Below are 17,251 nucleotides of genomic sequence, written 5' to 3'. Positions count from 1 at the left end.
AAAATTATTTTGGTGTGCCTTTTCATATTTTTGTAGTTATTGAAGCCTGAAAGACCCTCCATGGTTTAGAAATATTTTCTAAAAGTGGTTCATATTCTGTGACAAGTGCTAGGAATTGCGAGTATTGAATATCTACTTCATGTTTCCTATGTCCAGCTCTATTTTACATTGCTTTCAGGGTAATGAAGCATTCTGATATTGAAATTAGGTCACTGGATCACATTTTGATGGTCAGTCAAGGTCTTCAGTTTGTCCTTGAAGGTTTTTTTTGGATGAAGAATGTTACTGACTTATTAGAATGGGGTAACTCATCTCTATCTTTCAGGTCAGGAGGGGTGTTGCAGGTGCAAGATTTGAATGTTATCTTGCGCCATTTTGGGAAGCTAAACAGATGGAAGGATGTCTCTCAGGTGATTCAACTTGAAAAATCATTGCATTTTCTTGAATAGCCAGCCTGGTAGGTGCTAGGAATTATTTTTTTACCTACTGTATCTATTTGTGTTATGGAATTGTCATGCATTGAAAATTTTGATCCTTAGAAAGTTCCTTAGAGAAACATAATTCGGCCAAACTTTATTTTTATTATGTGTTGCGGATCTCTTACAAGATCAATTCGGATTGGCTTTGGTTTGTTTAGAAAATGCGGTTCGAGGAACTATGTGTAGCAATTTGGCATCCTCAACCTGAAGTTCCACCCAAGGAAGCAGAGGCAGTGGTAGCTGCCAAATCTTCTACTGGTACATGGACTACCAGCGCTAGCCTTGATTCTTAAAACTTAAAAGGATTAGTGAACTCTCTCTCCAGAGATTGTGAATGATGTTCCGCTAAAAGTATTCTTGTTATTACTTCAACTCATATTCCCTAAAAAGTGGAGCCCACTCTAATAGCTCTGAATAAATTAATTACATGCATTAGGACACGAAGGCTTCTTATTTCACAACAACGAAAGCACTTTTTCACTCTTTCATATACTAGGGGATTTCTCTTGGAAAACTAACGTAGGAGACGTCTTTATTTTTCCCCTAGGGGATCTTTAGAAATACCATTGCTTAGCTTTCAATTCGCCTCTGACCATCAAATGAAAAACACTTTGTTCTTCTTCTAGACGAATATGATGTTGAGATCTTTTCCTGGAATGAGATTGGTTCTTAAGATCGCTTCTGGCTTCAGGTCTTTTACTAGTTAATCTTATATATGTGCAATGTGTTATAGAAACGGTCTTTTGTGTTGAATTATAGTTCTCCGTGAAGCCATATTTTTACGATCTTGAGGTAGTAAGATGTGGTTCTTGAAGGTGACTCTAAGGCCGTAAACATGCTTAATAGCATAGGCATAATACCTCCCGGTCATACAAGCATCAAGGTGGTCATTGACAAAAATTAAAGAGTAATGTATACAGCCCAATACTCTTTGCAATTTGCAACAACAACTGGAGGCCTAAGAGATGACAGACATTGGATTAAAAACTAACCAAGTAATCAACTAACCCAAACAAATCCAATTTTTTTTTTTTACAGTTTTAAGGTCCATGAGGTAGAGAAATTGGCCCTAGGGTACAACAAAAATCATGCTTTATTTCTTTGAACAGAGAAGAGTAGCAGACCAGAGAAGTTCAAAAAAGTGCCAAAGCTGACAAGGCATGCACTTTTTTGAATGAATTGCACCAGGGGTGCACCTTCTGCCTCATCCTGAGGAATCATGGCCATTCCCAAGGTCATAAGCCCAATTGTCATACCCTACCCAACCAATGTGGGGACTAAAACCCCTCCCATTCCTGGCAATGGAGTGCACTCACTGCATCAACTCCCCCTAGCTTTGGGCTATGGGCCCCCACATGGCCGGTGCACAGACAACTTGCTCTGATAAACCTTAATGATCTCAAACCCAAAAGCCTGAGCTTCAAAGTGGAGAGGCCATTCCCAAGGTCATAATACCAACTGTCATACACTACCCGACTGATGTGGGACTAAAGTCCCTCCCATACCTGGCCATGGACTGAACTCACTGCATCTCAAAGGAGTTGAACTTCCTGTTGTGATCTATCTAGAGGCATAACTCTGCACCTGAATGTACGACATGCTATCAACAGATTGGAACACTACTTTGTCTACCATGTGTATATGAGGAGAAAAGAAAGTAAGGAGAAAGGAAAGTAGAATGCACTTATATAAGGATTCATTGATAAAGAAATTCAGTAATGGCGAATTTCAGTGGAGACTCGTCAATGACAGGCGTATCCCATAACATGGGAAAGAGGCGCCATCAGTAGCCATGCTTGTCCCTTTGCAGATTCCTTAAGTGGACTGGGATTGGAATTCAGAATTACATTTTTGTTCTTGTATACTAATTTGAACATGAATGATTATGCATAATACCTGCACATATACATACACATGCACCTGTGGCATACATGCATCATTTAATGCATTGTTCTAGTAATCTTCTGGACCTTTAATCTTTTGTTTTGATTACTGAAAGTATTTGTTATTCTGATGATATTCCATCTTTCTGTGGTTGCTTATGGTGACTGACAGTGTGGTTTTTTGCAGCTCTTCGATTGGATGCAGAAGAATGGGAAGGTTAATGTTGGATCATACAGTAGTTATATCAAGTTTATGGGCAGGAGCCTCAATTCCATAAAAGCACTGGAAGTGTACAATGGCATTCAAGACGAATCAATGAAAAATAACGTCTCTGTCTGTAACTCTGTTCTCAGTTGCCTCATCAGTAACAGAAAATTTGAAAGCAGCATCAAACTGTTTGACCAAATGAAACAATGTGGACTGATCCCAGATGCTGTTACTTATAGTACCGTATGCCACCTTAACTCGAATGCTATCACTTTTTTTTTTTAATGAATTAACTTTTAATTGCAGCAAGAGATTACGATATATGGGTAGTAAATAAGATCCTTTCTGTTAGTTTCTACTAGTGTTGCTTTGACCTTCATCACTATTATCTTTTGTCATGGTAGCTGCTTGCAGGCTGCATCAAAGTTAAACATGGCTATTCTAAGGCTTTGCAGCTTATCCAAGAACTGGAAGACAGTGGATTATGCATGGACAATGTGATCTATGGAACTCTTATAGCTATTTGTGCCTCCAGTGGTCAAAGCAAAGAAGCAGAATCCTATTTTGAGAAGATGAAAAAGGAAGGTTATTCTCCTAATGTTTTCCATTACAGCTCTTTGCTCAATGCATATTCAGTTGATGGAAACCATTTGAAGGCTGATGAGTTGGTCAATGATATGAAATCTGCCGGGATTGTCCCAAATAAGGTTTCTCTTCATTCTTACTTGTTTATTTAAGTGCCTACCCTGCAGATTCTCATTTTCTTTTCATGTTTGCTCCTATATAAAATTGTGTTACTAGCATAACAACAATCCCATCAATAATATAGTGATGTTTTGACTCCTATCGAGATGATAAAGATGCATTTCCTTATGTTTCCACTTGAAATTATTACTCCTACCGTTCGACAAGAATCTCCAAATCCCGTCAACAGATGCGTAATGGTCTCACTTTTTGGTATGGTCCAACAGGCTGGCTGAGAATCTTTAATGCATGACTCTGAGGGATATTAAGCATAAGCATGCAAAGATTAACAAAAAATGCTACAATTCTTTTGCTCCTACAATTCTTTGATCATGAAAAGGTTTAGAGAGGCGGTTTTGGGAACTACCTCCTGAGGTTTCACAAGTTCAGAAATTGTCTCTTTATCCACACTTTTCAGAGCTTGCAATGCAAGAATAATAAGATGGTACTAGAGTGTTGAAGTGCGGCTGCTAAAATAGAGAGAGAGGTAGTGACTAGAGAATTCATGTAGGCCTCTCCTTCCTCTTATTTAAAATTTTAGCAATGCAACTTTTGGGAACTAGGTCTGTGAGTTCAAGGTTCTGTATTCAAGGGAAGTGACTTATTAGATAAGCATAAATAGACTTTCTATTTTTAAGCCTATTAAAACTTGGCCCATAAGAATTAGTTGTTGAAATTTGTGAAGTACTATTTCAACATAATAATTTCATAATCACCTTCTATCTTACACATCTCAATGGATTTAGAAATTTATCTAAATAGTTATAATAAAACTTCATAAACTAATTTTTAAATCCAATGATCCCAGACAATTTTTAAAATATTCTACAGTTTAAGGATATATGGAATCTTGTTGAACAATAGTTGTCAAGACGAACCAAGGTGGTGGAGGGCTGCCTAAGCGCTTAGGCAACAAGGAGCTCTCCTAGGTGATCAAGGCACCGAAGTGTTAATTTTTTTCCTTGCATTTCTAATATCATTTAGTATGCAACAACATAGACATTATATCATAAAATATTAACATGAAACCACATCAAGTCATCAAAAACCAACTACATCAATGCAGAATTACAGAATTACAGTAGCAACTGCATTACAGAATAGTAATCAAAAGTAGCAAGCAGCAGAAGAATCAAGTCAATTAGTAGTAGCAATTAGAAAAATTATTACAGAATAGTAAGGACTAAGGAGTGAGCAGCCTTCAAAAAAGGGAAAAAAAAAAAAATTGAAAAAACAGATGAAAAAAAGAAGCAGAAATGAGCAGCATTTAAAAAAAAAAAGACAAAAAACAACGAACAAAGAATAAGAAGTGAGAAGTACAAAAAAAATCGAAAAACAGAGGAGAAGAAAGAAGTGAGAATCTGGAAAAAAAAAATTGAAACATAGGAGAAGTGAGAAGCTGTAAAAAAATTTGAAAAACAGAGGAGAATAAAGAAGAAGAAGAAGTGAGCAGCAATAAAGAGTGAGCTGCGTTAAAAAAAAAAAAAATCGAAAAACAGAAGAGAAGAAAGAAGAAGATGATGCAGTTAAATTATCTGAATAGGTTTGTTTTATTGGAAATAAGCTTTGGGATAGGTTATGTATATGTTGAGCCTTTGATCCCATGTGTTTTCATTGTAATGTGCCACTTTAATAGGTGAATAATATTGTAGAGGTTAGGTATACGGGATTAGTCAGTTAAGTGTCTTTATTTCTTTATTTTACTTGTTATCAAGTGTTTTAGTTAGGCTGGATTAGGATTCTATAAGTCCAGTTCTGTTTCGAGACAGTTTTCTTTAATATTTCATTTTCCTACTCTGTTTGTGTTACCTCTGTTTTTGAGTTTTCTATATTGTATTGGGCTCCAGCATTGTACACGAATTTTGATTAATAAAAACTTATTGCTACTCTTCTCTTCCTTGCGTTAAATATATATATATATATATATTCATCCCAAAAAAAAACCTTGTTCTTCCATCCTTCTTCCCCTCCATTAACAAGTAAGTTCAAGTTCTGAAATTTCTGTAAATTCCTGCTTCTATTCCTGTCAGAGCTAGGATTAGGCCATATCTGCTGATCCAATGACTTTGTATGATGCCACATCAAATTCTAACGGCTTGGAAAACTACTATTTATATCCACAATGTACCCTGCAATATTGAAAAAGGGTGCTGCAGAAGTGCCAGAAATGCTTTTACAATGTCTTCCATATTCTTTTATTTTTTTTATAGGTAATCTAGAGACACTTTCTATGGCCGATTATCAAACATGCTATTAACTCATAGAAGTACTCCCCTTGAGTGGAAACTCGCTGAAACACTCTTAGCATGGATAAACTTCTGTGAAGGTAGAAGTGTTGTCTAACGTGGCCCTATTGACTACATCCTTTGCTGACCCAAAGAAGCTCGAAAAGCCATCCCAACAATAACAACTCAGCCTTATCTCAACTAAATGGGGTTGTCTGGCACCATAAAGGTCTGTCCATAGTGATTACGGAAATGCTATCGCAACGAAATGTCATTCTTGTAATGTGGCAAGAAATACATCCTCGTGATAAAATGAGACGTCAAGCACAAAGTCACAATGTTTTTATATATACTTAAGATTATGTGTAGAAAAGGATGAACCAGTTATAAGTTTAAAAAGTTCAGCAAAGTACAGAAATACATGATACATAGGTGTGTTTGTATGCATGCTCTCATAATTGTGAATGTTTTTTCTTTCTTGACCTCATCTTTGATTCAATAGACATCAGGGGACAGTGATCTAATTGAGCTTTACTAATTGTGTTCAAATTTTCCTCCACCTCCTGCGACCCACTTTAAATCCCCCAGCTTTAGATTTTGGAATCTTCTCACCTCCATACAACTGCAAATTCCTGCAGGTTATATTGACTACGTTACTGAAGGTTTATGTTCGAAGTGGTCTATTTGAAAAATCAAGAGAACTACTGAGTAAATTGGAAATTTTGGGATATGCTAAGGATGAGGTACACCTAGAAATGCTCTTCCTTCTGCCCTTTTTTTTTGGGTACTTTGCTATTTATGGGCAGTGTGAATGTGTGATTTATACATGTATTGTGTAATTTTTTTTTTCTGTGGGCAAATTAACTAGTCATAAAAGTATAGGATTAATCAATGTTATCCTTTAGAATTAATAGAATGTTGTGATATAAAAAAAATAATGGAAATAAGGCAACCTAGTGCACGAGGCTCCTGCTATGTAGGGTCTGGGAGGGGCAAGTGTACGCATGACTACACTGAAATCCAACATGAATCATCATCCACGAATCATGCAGGCTTCCACTTATTGCTGCAGATACCTGATACCTGAAAGAAATAAAAGTCTGTTGAAGCAGGTTTTGAATGCATAAAACAAGATTTCTTTTTACCAAAAAAAGAATTCCTTTTGTGATGCACTCGGCTGCTTTGAGGGGGAAAAATCTTGTATGATGTACCTCTTTGGTTTTTAAAAGAAAAACAGTAATTTTATTCAGGTGAAAACCCCACAAAGTCCCCTTTTGGTTGTAAAGAACTCCCTGAATAATCCAAGGAGATTCTAGTGAGTCCTCTCTATCTTAAGCACCAAAAGAAAAAAAATTCAGAACTCACATATCAAATATAAAATAATTGGAGAGACCATGAATACGATAGTCCAGAGCCAACTCAACTGCAAGGAAATTAAAGAAATATTCCAAACAGTTCTGATAGCATTGTGGAAAAGGACATAAATACTATCGAATAGTTCCAAGCAGTTCTAATAGCATCATGGACAAGGACATACATGCCATCTTATCTTCCTCATGAAGACACTTGATTCCTTTAAGTTATTCTGTGCACCTATTTTGAAAAGCTCCACAGGAAAAGGGGGGGGGGTGTTGGAGAACAACCTTGCCCAAAACACCTATAGGTGATACCATAGTTTGAAATCTTAGTCAAATTAATTTTCATTCTACCAAAAAAAAATCTTGGTCGAAAGTCGAAACCACCAAGATTTCGCAAAATGTTTCGGTTTCGACAAAGGTCGAAACAAAACTGGGTGCGGTGCAACACAGTAGGAATGCAGGTTTTTTTACCAAAATTTCGGTTTTAATTCGGTTTTGAGTGGTTTCTCTTGTTAGAGGGGAAAAACTTAAAAAAAATCTCAGATTTGGTATTTTTGGCTAAATCACCTACATTTCTTGTTGGAACAAAGTGTTGTAGACTACTACAATGCAGCCACGGCAACGATTCGCTGCATTTAAGAAAGATTTGTGTAAGACTCAAACTTAGAGGTATACCCTTTTTTCCCAAAGGTTTCGAGCCTTTTCGGAACTCTATATGGGACTGACATAATATTGAAGGAACACCCACTTGACCACCAAAATGGCGATGCCGTGTTTTGATTGAAATCTGAAATATTTTGGTTTTGACCCTGATCTCGAACCTTGAAAAACACCTTTTAAAATTCTCCTTCCAATACTAGGAGTTCCTTTTTCGATTGTCAGATCCCTATTGCCAAGAGGCCCAAGATACCCCAACAAGATGGACCTTGAATTCCAAGGCTACCAGTCTCTATATCAAAATGATATTATAGAAACTTGTAAGGATAGAAATGAGAAATGCTTAAGAATGACACATATGATAGGTCTAAGACTGCAATTTTACCCCCTTATGTTTCTATTTTGACCTTTATAATGCAACAGTGTACCCACAAACACACATGGAAAATATAGAAAGGGATATAAAACATGGAACTCACATTGGTACCTTGGTCCCAACTTGGAATCGCCTAGTAACCTTGGCACCATGACAACTATATGTTAGATATTAATCTCATTTAGGTGTCAGAATGAGTTGAGGCATTCCCTGACCCTATAATTCTGAATCAATAATTGAATGTTTCATTCCTGATGGACATTAATCCATCATGTTGAGCATCTATTAACTACCTCCTTACTTGAAGCCATTCACCTCCCAAAATGGATTCTTTTCCTCCTTACTCTCACCTTTGATTTTCATTGGGCCTAAAACTCCTCATATCTCTCTGTTTATCCCTTTATCTCTTTGCTCAAAGCTGGAGGACGATGATAGTAAGGCCTATTCGTGGCCCCTAGATGTCTAAAATAATCTCACATCAGTATTCTACATATCCCTTCTTATTTCACTCTGCTGAAAAATGAAGACTAAGACTGGAGTTTCATGGAAAAAAATAAGCCCTTGATCGGATTTGAACCAATGACTGACGCCATATGAAAGCTATGTGACTCTACCACTGAGTTAAAAGGGCCCTTTTTATTCAATTCGTGAATTAGCCTACTAGGAGTCTACGGCAAGTTGTACCATCTTTCTTCTCACCTCTTTTCCTGCAAAAAGTCTACTTGGAGCTTTCTAGTCCTTTCCAGCTCCCAAGGTTTCTGATTTTGGATAGACTTGGTGCATCTATTGATGCTACATACCTAAATGGATTTAGTTCTGAAATAATACAGCATTGATGAACAATGAACTTGTAAAAGAGAACTTTTTATCTTTGATAATAAATTGAGAAATGGTACATTTTGTTTCAATTAGGTAGTGTGTTTCTTGAATCAGGGGTATTGCTAGATGATATGCATGCAGATGAGGTGCTAGAGGGTGAAGCCAAGTGCCAAAATTTCATCTTCAGGATCATCTAATGCCCCAAAATTAATTTTACGAATTCACTGTAACTACGAATTACAGCTAAATAAAACTTTCCACAAACATGCCAGGTTTATTTCTTCTCTCTTTTATTTTTTATTTTTAATTTAATTTATTTATTTATTTTTATTTTTATTTTTTATTTTTTATTTTTTTTATTTTTTTTGTGCTTAATATGCAGGTGTGCCTTATTTCTCTTTTAGCTTGTCTTGTACTCATTGTTGATCTTCTATTTAATCAATGCAAATTTATTGTGTAGATGCCATACTGTTTATTAATGGATGGGCTTGCAAAAGCGGGGCACATACATGAAGCTAAATCAATTTTTGACACAATGAAGACGAAAGATGTGAAATCCGGTAACCCTTTGTTAGGCTTATCTCTTCTCTTAAAAGAATGATGTAGAGGTTATCTAAATATCTTTTGACCAAGGCCATTAACTTACTGACATTTTTGGTAAATTTTGGGTCTCTTTTTCTGCATCTCAATTGCTATTCAGATTGATCACTAGTGCACTACAATGCACATTTACAGCCTCCTATTAGGCCATGAACGTCATTTATTATTCTGGCATGACATACTTCACCAGTACAGTAGAAATTTTTGTTTGACTATAGATTTACAATAGTGTATCCTGGATTTAGTGCCGTCATGATTGAGAAGTTTGGGTCTGTTACCGATTGGTGGTGAATCTTAATCATTTTGTGATTATATGTGGAATGGTAGAACGGAATCCATGTTTCTAACCATGGTTGGGGTATAGATTTAATGAATTGAGTTAAGTTGTTTTCTTCTTTTTGAAGACATGGAATAGTATTAATGCAGGCCCTGTTTAAGGGTCGGTTTAAATTTAGGCTAGGTTTTAGTATTGGTTTGGGTCAGGCTTTAGTTTTTTTGGTATTTATTGTTGTAATGGGCTGAAATATAAGGCCCAAAAGTGGAGTTTTATGGGGTGTACGAAAATTCTTATTTTATTAGTGGCTCCCATGTTGTCTAAATTGTTAGTCTTCAAGTTAGTTTAGAAAAGTTAAAGTGTCCTAATTATCTGTCTAGTTAGGAAAGCCTTAGTAATTGAATCAATCTAGGCTATATATATATATATATATATTTTTTTTTTTTTTTCAGTTTCTATAAATAAAGAATGTAATCAACACCTCCATGATTGAAATGGAATGATTGATTTGGTTTGTTGTCAGCAATGGCTGAAGCTTTTCCCTCTCACCCTGTATTTTCTTCTCTCTCTTTTTTTCCTTCTTATTTCTCACTCTCTTTTCACCGTCTTGAGTTGACTCTTTCTCTCTCCCTAATCCCCATGGTAAGAAATCTCCTTCACTTTCTTCGTATCTTATTTCTCTCCTTCCCCATGGTTTACCTATTTCTTCTTCTCTTCCTTTATTGATTTGTTCAGTTTTAGATCCTAATTTTAAGGAGGATTTTATCTTCTTCACTCCAATCACAATTTCTTTTCCTCGTCCTTTATTGGACAGTATGTCACATTTACTCCCCTCATCTCTCTTTCCATTGTAATTCAGATCCTAAATTTTTGGGTCTAACCTCCCTAACTTCTCTTCTTTCAATTGCTCCACATTAATCTCCATTATTTGAGCTAATAGATTCGATTTTATTTCTGAAAATTATACTTGAAATCTGGTAGTTATTCGGTGGAAAATATTTTTTTTACTGTTAATTTTGAGATCAGATCTGGCACACATCTAGCCATCAGATTGAGATCTCTTATATTCCATCAGTGGGCCCATTACTTCCAGGCCAATCAGAGCTATCAGATCTGATCAATCATGCATCAAGTGTCCTTGATTACATAGACTGAATTGTCTTCAGAATCATTTTGTTTGAGATTGTAGTTCATCGATTTTCATACATGTCACCTACTTACATAATTTCATGTCATCAGAGATGGTATTCTTGTGTTATTATTTCTCCTTGGGTACTTTTATTTTTGTCATAGCTGCTAATTTGTTGAGAATTTTGCATGATTTCAGTTTCCATTTTTATCCAGTAGAGTCCAGCTTACACATCTCTTTGTTAAGACTATTTTATTTATTTCTCATATCTGATGCAGATGGCTATTCATACAGTATCATGATTTCAGCACTTTGTCGTAGTAAACTTTTGGAAGAGGCTAAACAGCTGGCAAGAGAGTACGAAGCCAGATATAACAAATATGACTTGGTTATGTTAAACACATTGCTCCGCGCTTACTGCAGAACAGGGGAAATGGACTGTGTCATGCATATGTTGAGGAAAATGGATGAATTGACAATATCTCCTGATTGGAATACCTTCTATATCCTGATTAAATATTTCTGTAAGGAAAAGTTATATCACCTGGCATATCGGATGATGGAGGATATGCACAATAAGGGTAATCAACCAGATGAGGTGAGCTTTCTTCTTTTATTTATTTATCAGTAACAGACTAACAGTAGAGAATGTATTATTTATTGTGGGTAAAAGGATTCACAAGAATGGTAGAGTGTCATTCTATAGGACTGTGTGAAGGGAAAATTTTCCAAGGGAAACAGAACTGTCTGTCCTTTAATTTTGTCTTTGCCATATATCAAAATGACTAACTTATGACTGAGGCCTGTTTTCATCAACACTATAAAGTATAAAGTACATGGAGTTTATTAATGTCCATTACAATGAGAAGGTACAAGAGTGAATAAAGCTGTGGGTTGCAGACTTGCAGTGATGGAGGAAGGTTTTGGGAGGACTTGTCGTGGAGTGAGGAACCTTTAAGAGATTTATGTCTTTGGTTGCATTCAATGTGTTGAAATATGTAACTAATGCCGCAGAGGCATACTTGGGCTTTCCTCCTTCCACCGACCCTAGTTAATGAGGTGCGGTTAACTAGGGTCGGTGGAAGGGGGGATACTTGTAATTTTTCCTTTCCTTTGCTTATTATAAATAAAGGCTTGTGTGATCTCATTGATCATTCAAGCATTCTACCCTAGTTTTGCTGTTAACGCAATGTCTAGAATAAAACTGTCTATTAATGTGCACATGTTGGAGGGTAAGTTTATTAAATGTGTTTATGATTCAGGATAAACAGGGCAAGAGTGTGTGGACTGTAATTCCTAATGGCAGTCCCTTCTCCCTATAAGGTTCTTATGAAGCCTAATGTTCCCTCTAAATGCAAGGACCTAGGATGGAGATGGCCACAAAGAGGTTATGAACAATTGAACATGGATACTTTATCAGATGAGGTGATTAGGGCTCTAATCCTTGTCTGTGTCATGTGCAACGAGAATATGTAGTCTGCCAATAACTTGATAACTTGTTCCTTCGCCAAAAAATGTTTGGACCTGTTGTTGTGTGTTGATATGCATTGTTATAGCCCTTAATAGCTTGAATTTTTGGGATAAATGGTTGTAAGATGGTATAAAACGAGGAAGTTTGGTGTTTGATCTCCGGTATGTGAGTGGTTTGTTTTGTGTGTTGTGTGTGTGTGGGCGGGCGGGCGGGCGGGCCTGCACGTGTGGGGATATTGATTTATTTGTTGTTTCTCTTAATAGCTCGAGCTTTTGGGATGAGCGGTTGTAACATGGTATCGGGCCAGGAGGTCAGGTGTTCAATCCCTCACAAGTGTGAGGGGTTTGTGTTATCTGTCATTGTGCCCCTACTCATTGTTGCCCTCAGGTGCCATGTGTAGAGCTGTGTGTGAGTGTGCAAATTGGGGGGGGGGTGTTTTGTGTTGATTACGTTGTTGTAGCCCTTAATATCTCAAGTGGAATAAGCGGTTGTAACAGGGCCAATTCCTGACTATTTTTTTTGGATTTGAAATTTCCCGAAGACATGGAGGGGGCTTTTTTGGTTTGGCGTTTACCTTCTCTTCGGGTGAGGATAAAGTTCCTTTGAATGGCTGCCCTATTAGCAGTGTTGTGGTATTTGTGGGAGGACAGGAATACGTTGTCTGTCTCTTGGATGCATTCTTAACAGAACTGCAGGTCATTGAGAGGACAAAGCATCATTTTTATATAACACAAACAATTAAAAAAAAAAATGCACAAAATGCCAAGGTAGCATTTCAATGTTCTTTACTCTTTAGCTTGTAATTCGAGTCACTGAGACTGATTTCCTGTTGTTTAAATTGTTAATTCTGAAGTTGGTATTTGTGGTGCATCAGTGCGTTGAGGTTGTGTTTAAAATCTCCTTAGCTCGTACTTCCACTGCCTTCCCTTGAAAACACCCGAGTGGAAGTTACCCATTTTTCCAGTGATATATGCATGTCTTCTTTAATTTATCATCTGTATTTATACAAATAAAGGGTTTAAGTTTCCCACGATGCCTGCTTAAAACCCAAACTGCACGCGGGTGTCGTTGCATCAACAATCATGTCCTCATACCCCCCAAAAAAGGTATGGAAGAACGTAAACACAGACATATCTGTGAAACGATGCGTACTCTGTTACTAGACAGGAGTGTTCCTAAACACTACTGGGCTGATGCTGTTCTTACTGCCGTATATATCATCCACAGGCAACCACCCTATTCCCATTTAGGTGTCCCCAGCTTATTGGCTTTTCTCCTATCACTTTCTACTTTTTTGTTGTAAATGCTATGTTCTTCTTCCCTCTTCAGAAAGAGACAAACTATCTTCTCATTCTGTTCCATGTATTTAAAAAATTCCCCCACCCAAAACAGTGTAGCACCCCCTGTAAAAGGTCCTAAATAGCCCCCATTTGATGGGTTCCTGTAATAGCCCCTTCCAACACCCGAAACTGCACACAGGTGCCGGAGGGAAGCCTCCCATAAATAAAGAAACATAGTTAACGTTGACCTTTATTAGATTAAATTAGAAATACCTACTTCAAAGCTCTCTGACATTGTATTATGCGCAGGAACTCTGTTCGTACTTGATTTTACAACTGGGTAAATTTGGAGCATCATCTGAAGCATATTCTGTTTACAATATGTTGAGATATAGCAAGAGAACAATGTGTAAGGCCCTTCATGGGAAGGTTCTTAATATCTTGGTGGCAGGGCGACTTCTTAAAGAAGCCTATGTAGTAGCTAAGGTACGCCAAAGTGTGCTTAATTTGAGGAAGAGAGGGGTGGGGAAAAAGTTAAGAAGTCTGCAGTCTGTTTAAGGGAACAATTGTCTGCAACTTGTTGGTACTGTTCTCCTATGATATATTTATTACTTTTTCACTCGTATCATGTGGTCAGGACAATGCAGAGGTGATATCTCGGCACAGTTTAAAGAAATTTGCAGTTGCTTTTGCCAAATCAGGTAATATAAACATGATAAACGATGTTCTGAAAGCTGTTCACACCTCTGGCCACAAGATTGACAAGGTATGAAACAATTTTTGTTTGTATATATTTCTTATTTGATTGTCCATTCTTTTTTTTTTTTTTTCCTATGAAGTTCTTCTAGCACACTGTCAATGTTTTAGTTACTTCCCAAACCTGCACCACCCACCAAAAAAAGGTCCAAATGTAACAGAAGTAGTACATGATCTGGTAACAATTTGGTTAACAACTTAACATTAATGGAATTTCCCACTTTGCTTATTGAAAAAAATAAAAGAAATTCAAAAAAATCCTTGCACCAATCCAAAATAATAATTATGATGAGCACACAAAGTTCTACTTACCATTGTAGTGTCAGGTTAATGCTTATATTGTTCTGCTTTTTTTTGTATTTACTCCATTTGTTCGAAGGAAAAGAGGGGCTGTACTGCAGATCAAGCTTATCCATTGTTTCTTGGATTCTTTTTGCTTATTCTTTGCCGTTATTTCCTCATGGTATCTGGGACGCATATGACTCTCTTTTCTTTATTTAATTATTGTTGGTCAACCAATTCATTGATGATAAGTTTCCCAGTTGTGGAACCAACACCTATTCAAACAAATCTCCACCCCCACCAAAAATAAAAATAACACTCAAGTCAATGAAGCCTTATCTCAACCCAACTAAATGGGGTCGTCTATATAAATCCCGCTTTGCTATCCAATTCTATCAAAAGCCATGCCATTAATCGAAAGACATTCATATCTTTTTTTACCAATTCTTCACAAGTTGTTTTTGGCCTATCCATTGTTCTTTTAGCACCTCTAACCTGCACCATAATACTCCTTATCATTGTTTCAGTGGTTTTTTAAGCGCATGCCCAAGCCACTTCAAGCTGCACCTGAATTCCTCTTTTTATTTATTTATTTATTTTTATTATTATTACTTTGTTTTCTTGTTTTGTTTTATCTAGTTTTGGCTTTGCCGCTAATCCATCTCAACATCCTTATCTTAACTACACATTTCGTTTCTTTGTCGCCCGAACATTGAGGTCCATAGGTTAATCAGCAAAATATATTTAAGAAATGGAATTCATTTTGATTATGATAAGCACACATATGCATAGTTTTAACTGTTTTACTATCAGTTTAATTCCATATCTTCCTGCTTAAAGGTTATGCATAGTTTTAACTGTTTTACTTCTTACATTTGACTGGGTATGTTTTCATAATGGTCAAATTGATCCGCTATTATTGGTTGTCCTCTTGTCCTTGTTAAAGTATATCAATACGACACCAACACCACCAGCTCCTGTGCAAATGCAGACCCACACACAAAGCTCTGCACGTGGCACTAAGGGGGCACAAACGTAGGGCATAACAACACAACAAAAACCCCTCACACTTACCAAGGATTGAGCAATCCAGCCTCCTGGCTTTGATACCATGTGACAACCACTTATCCCAAAAGCTCTAGCTGTTGAGTGTCACAACAATGTATATCAACACAAAATAATAATCCTCTTTGCCCATATCTTCAATGGTGATTGGAAAGACATCGGACTACTCTTTTTTTTCATTCTCATAGGCATAGTTGTCGAACGCCTTGACATCCAGGCGCCTTGACAACTAATGTCGCCTTGGTTGCCTTGACGCCATGACAACCATGCTCATCAGTCAACCAATTTTCTGTGAATAGATATATCCAGGTGTTAGTGGACACCTAATAGTATTATGCGAAGTGTTGGCTTGTGCTTTCCATTAGCTCGTTCTCAATGTGTTAAATTCATTCAACTCCTCAGAATGCTATCATAGTTATGCTCATTCTTCACATGATGGATTAGCTTGTAAAAATCTGATACCGTATATCAAACATTCGTGTGGCTTTCTCTTAGTCTGAGTAAAACTTGAATAATTTGTCTATTATTTCAGGAAGTGTTTTCTTTAGCTATATCACGTTATATGGAGCAACCTGAAAAGAAGGAAATGTTATTGAAGTTGCTGCAATGGATGATGGGTCAAGGGTATGTCGTGGACTCGGCATCAAGAAATCTTATCCTCAAGAATTCACATCTGTTTGGACGCCACCTCGTTGCTGAAATATTATCCAAACAACATAAGATGTCAAAAGTACTAAGAACTCAGTAGATGATGGTTGCATAAGTTTTGAGAGTGCAATAGTGGCTGAAGTTATTTTTGGCCGAGTCTGAGAGGCTGTCCTGATAAAATTATTCACAGTTACATCTCTCCCATGAAGCATCCAGATCTTCTCTGTTCTGCAATTTGTGATTTATTACAACATGATTAAAAATGTTGTGGTGTCAAGGTTCTAACAGTTGCACTTCCTTTAGGTAAAAGTTACTGTATATTGTTGGCAACTAACAATCTACTTACCCAAATGACACATTGTATTTTCCAATTTAATGATATTCTCTTCTAACCTTCTCCTGCAATGGCTTCTCCACACCAGAATAACTGAAACTCAAACCTGCTATCAACTTCCAATTTCAGGGCATATTGTATATATTCTCTTATGAGCTATAGGCATCAAATCCTCACAGCAGTTGTAGCTAGTGAAATCAATAAATGATTTGAAATTGTTCGTCCTCGTCACCACTTCATGACTGAGATCTGCAGCACAGTTCAGAGGATTATGCAGGCAGGCTCGTTCACATGGGCTGTAAGGTGTCTCCATTGTGACCTAGTAGTTGCAAGTTTGAGTTAGTAAACAGTCTCCGCGAAGTAGGGGTTAGACTCCGTACATTATGACCTTTTCCAGACCTCGCGCAGGAGCCTCATGAATTGGGTACATATTTTTTTTTGTTTTTTTCACATGAACTGTTGTAAATGTCCAAAGTACCACAGAGCCAATGTATTCATTGGTCACACTGCAGCTCAACCTCGATCGCCCACCTTCAGTGATCTCTTGCCCCTAACAATATTTCACAATCTCTTTTGATTGAAACAAAACCAGTGAGATGAAAGCAGGATTCTTCTTTACCAACATTTTTTTTTTCCATTTTTCAAATTGTCATTGAAGATAAA

General features: G+C 37.0%; 1 protein-coding gene across 1 annotated transcript; it reads left to right on the top strand.

Annotated features, from left to right (window-relative positions):
* Nucleotides 1–325: 325 nt before the first annotated feature.
* LOC122072745 (pentatricopeptide repeat-containing protein At1g10910, chloroplastic) lies at nucleotides 326–16,659 on the top strand (the record flags this gene model as incomplete). The annotated part of the gene is given in 9 exon segments (XM_042637143.1): nucleotides 326–410; nucleotides 2,550–2,813; nucleotides 2,975–3,277; nucleotides 6,178–6,282; nucleotides 9,210–9,309; nucleotides 11,031–11,350; nucleotides 13,813–13,989; nucleotides 14,141–14,269; nucleotides 16,139–16,659. Coding segments are annotated over 9 exon segments (1,699 nt in total), but the record flags the coding sequence as incomplete, so codon positions are not given.
* Nucleotides 16,660–17,251: the final 592 nt, after the last annotated feature.

Source organism: Macadamia integrifolia, chromosome 3 (assembly GCF_013358625.1).
Source record: "Macadamia integrifolia cultivar HAES 741 chromosome 3, SCU_Mint_v3, whole genome shotgun sequence".
In the NCBI taxonomy this organism is placed as follows: Eukaryota; Viridiplantae; Streptophyta; class Magnoliopsida; order Proteales; family Proteaceae; genus Macadamia; species Macadamia integrifolia.
Note: the sequence above shows the minus strand (reverse complement) of the source record. Positions and strands in the feature narration are given on the sequence as shown.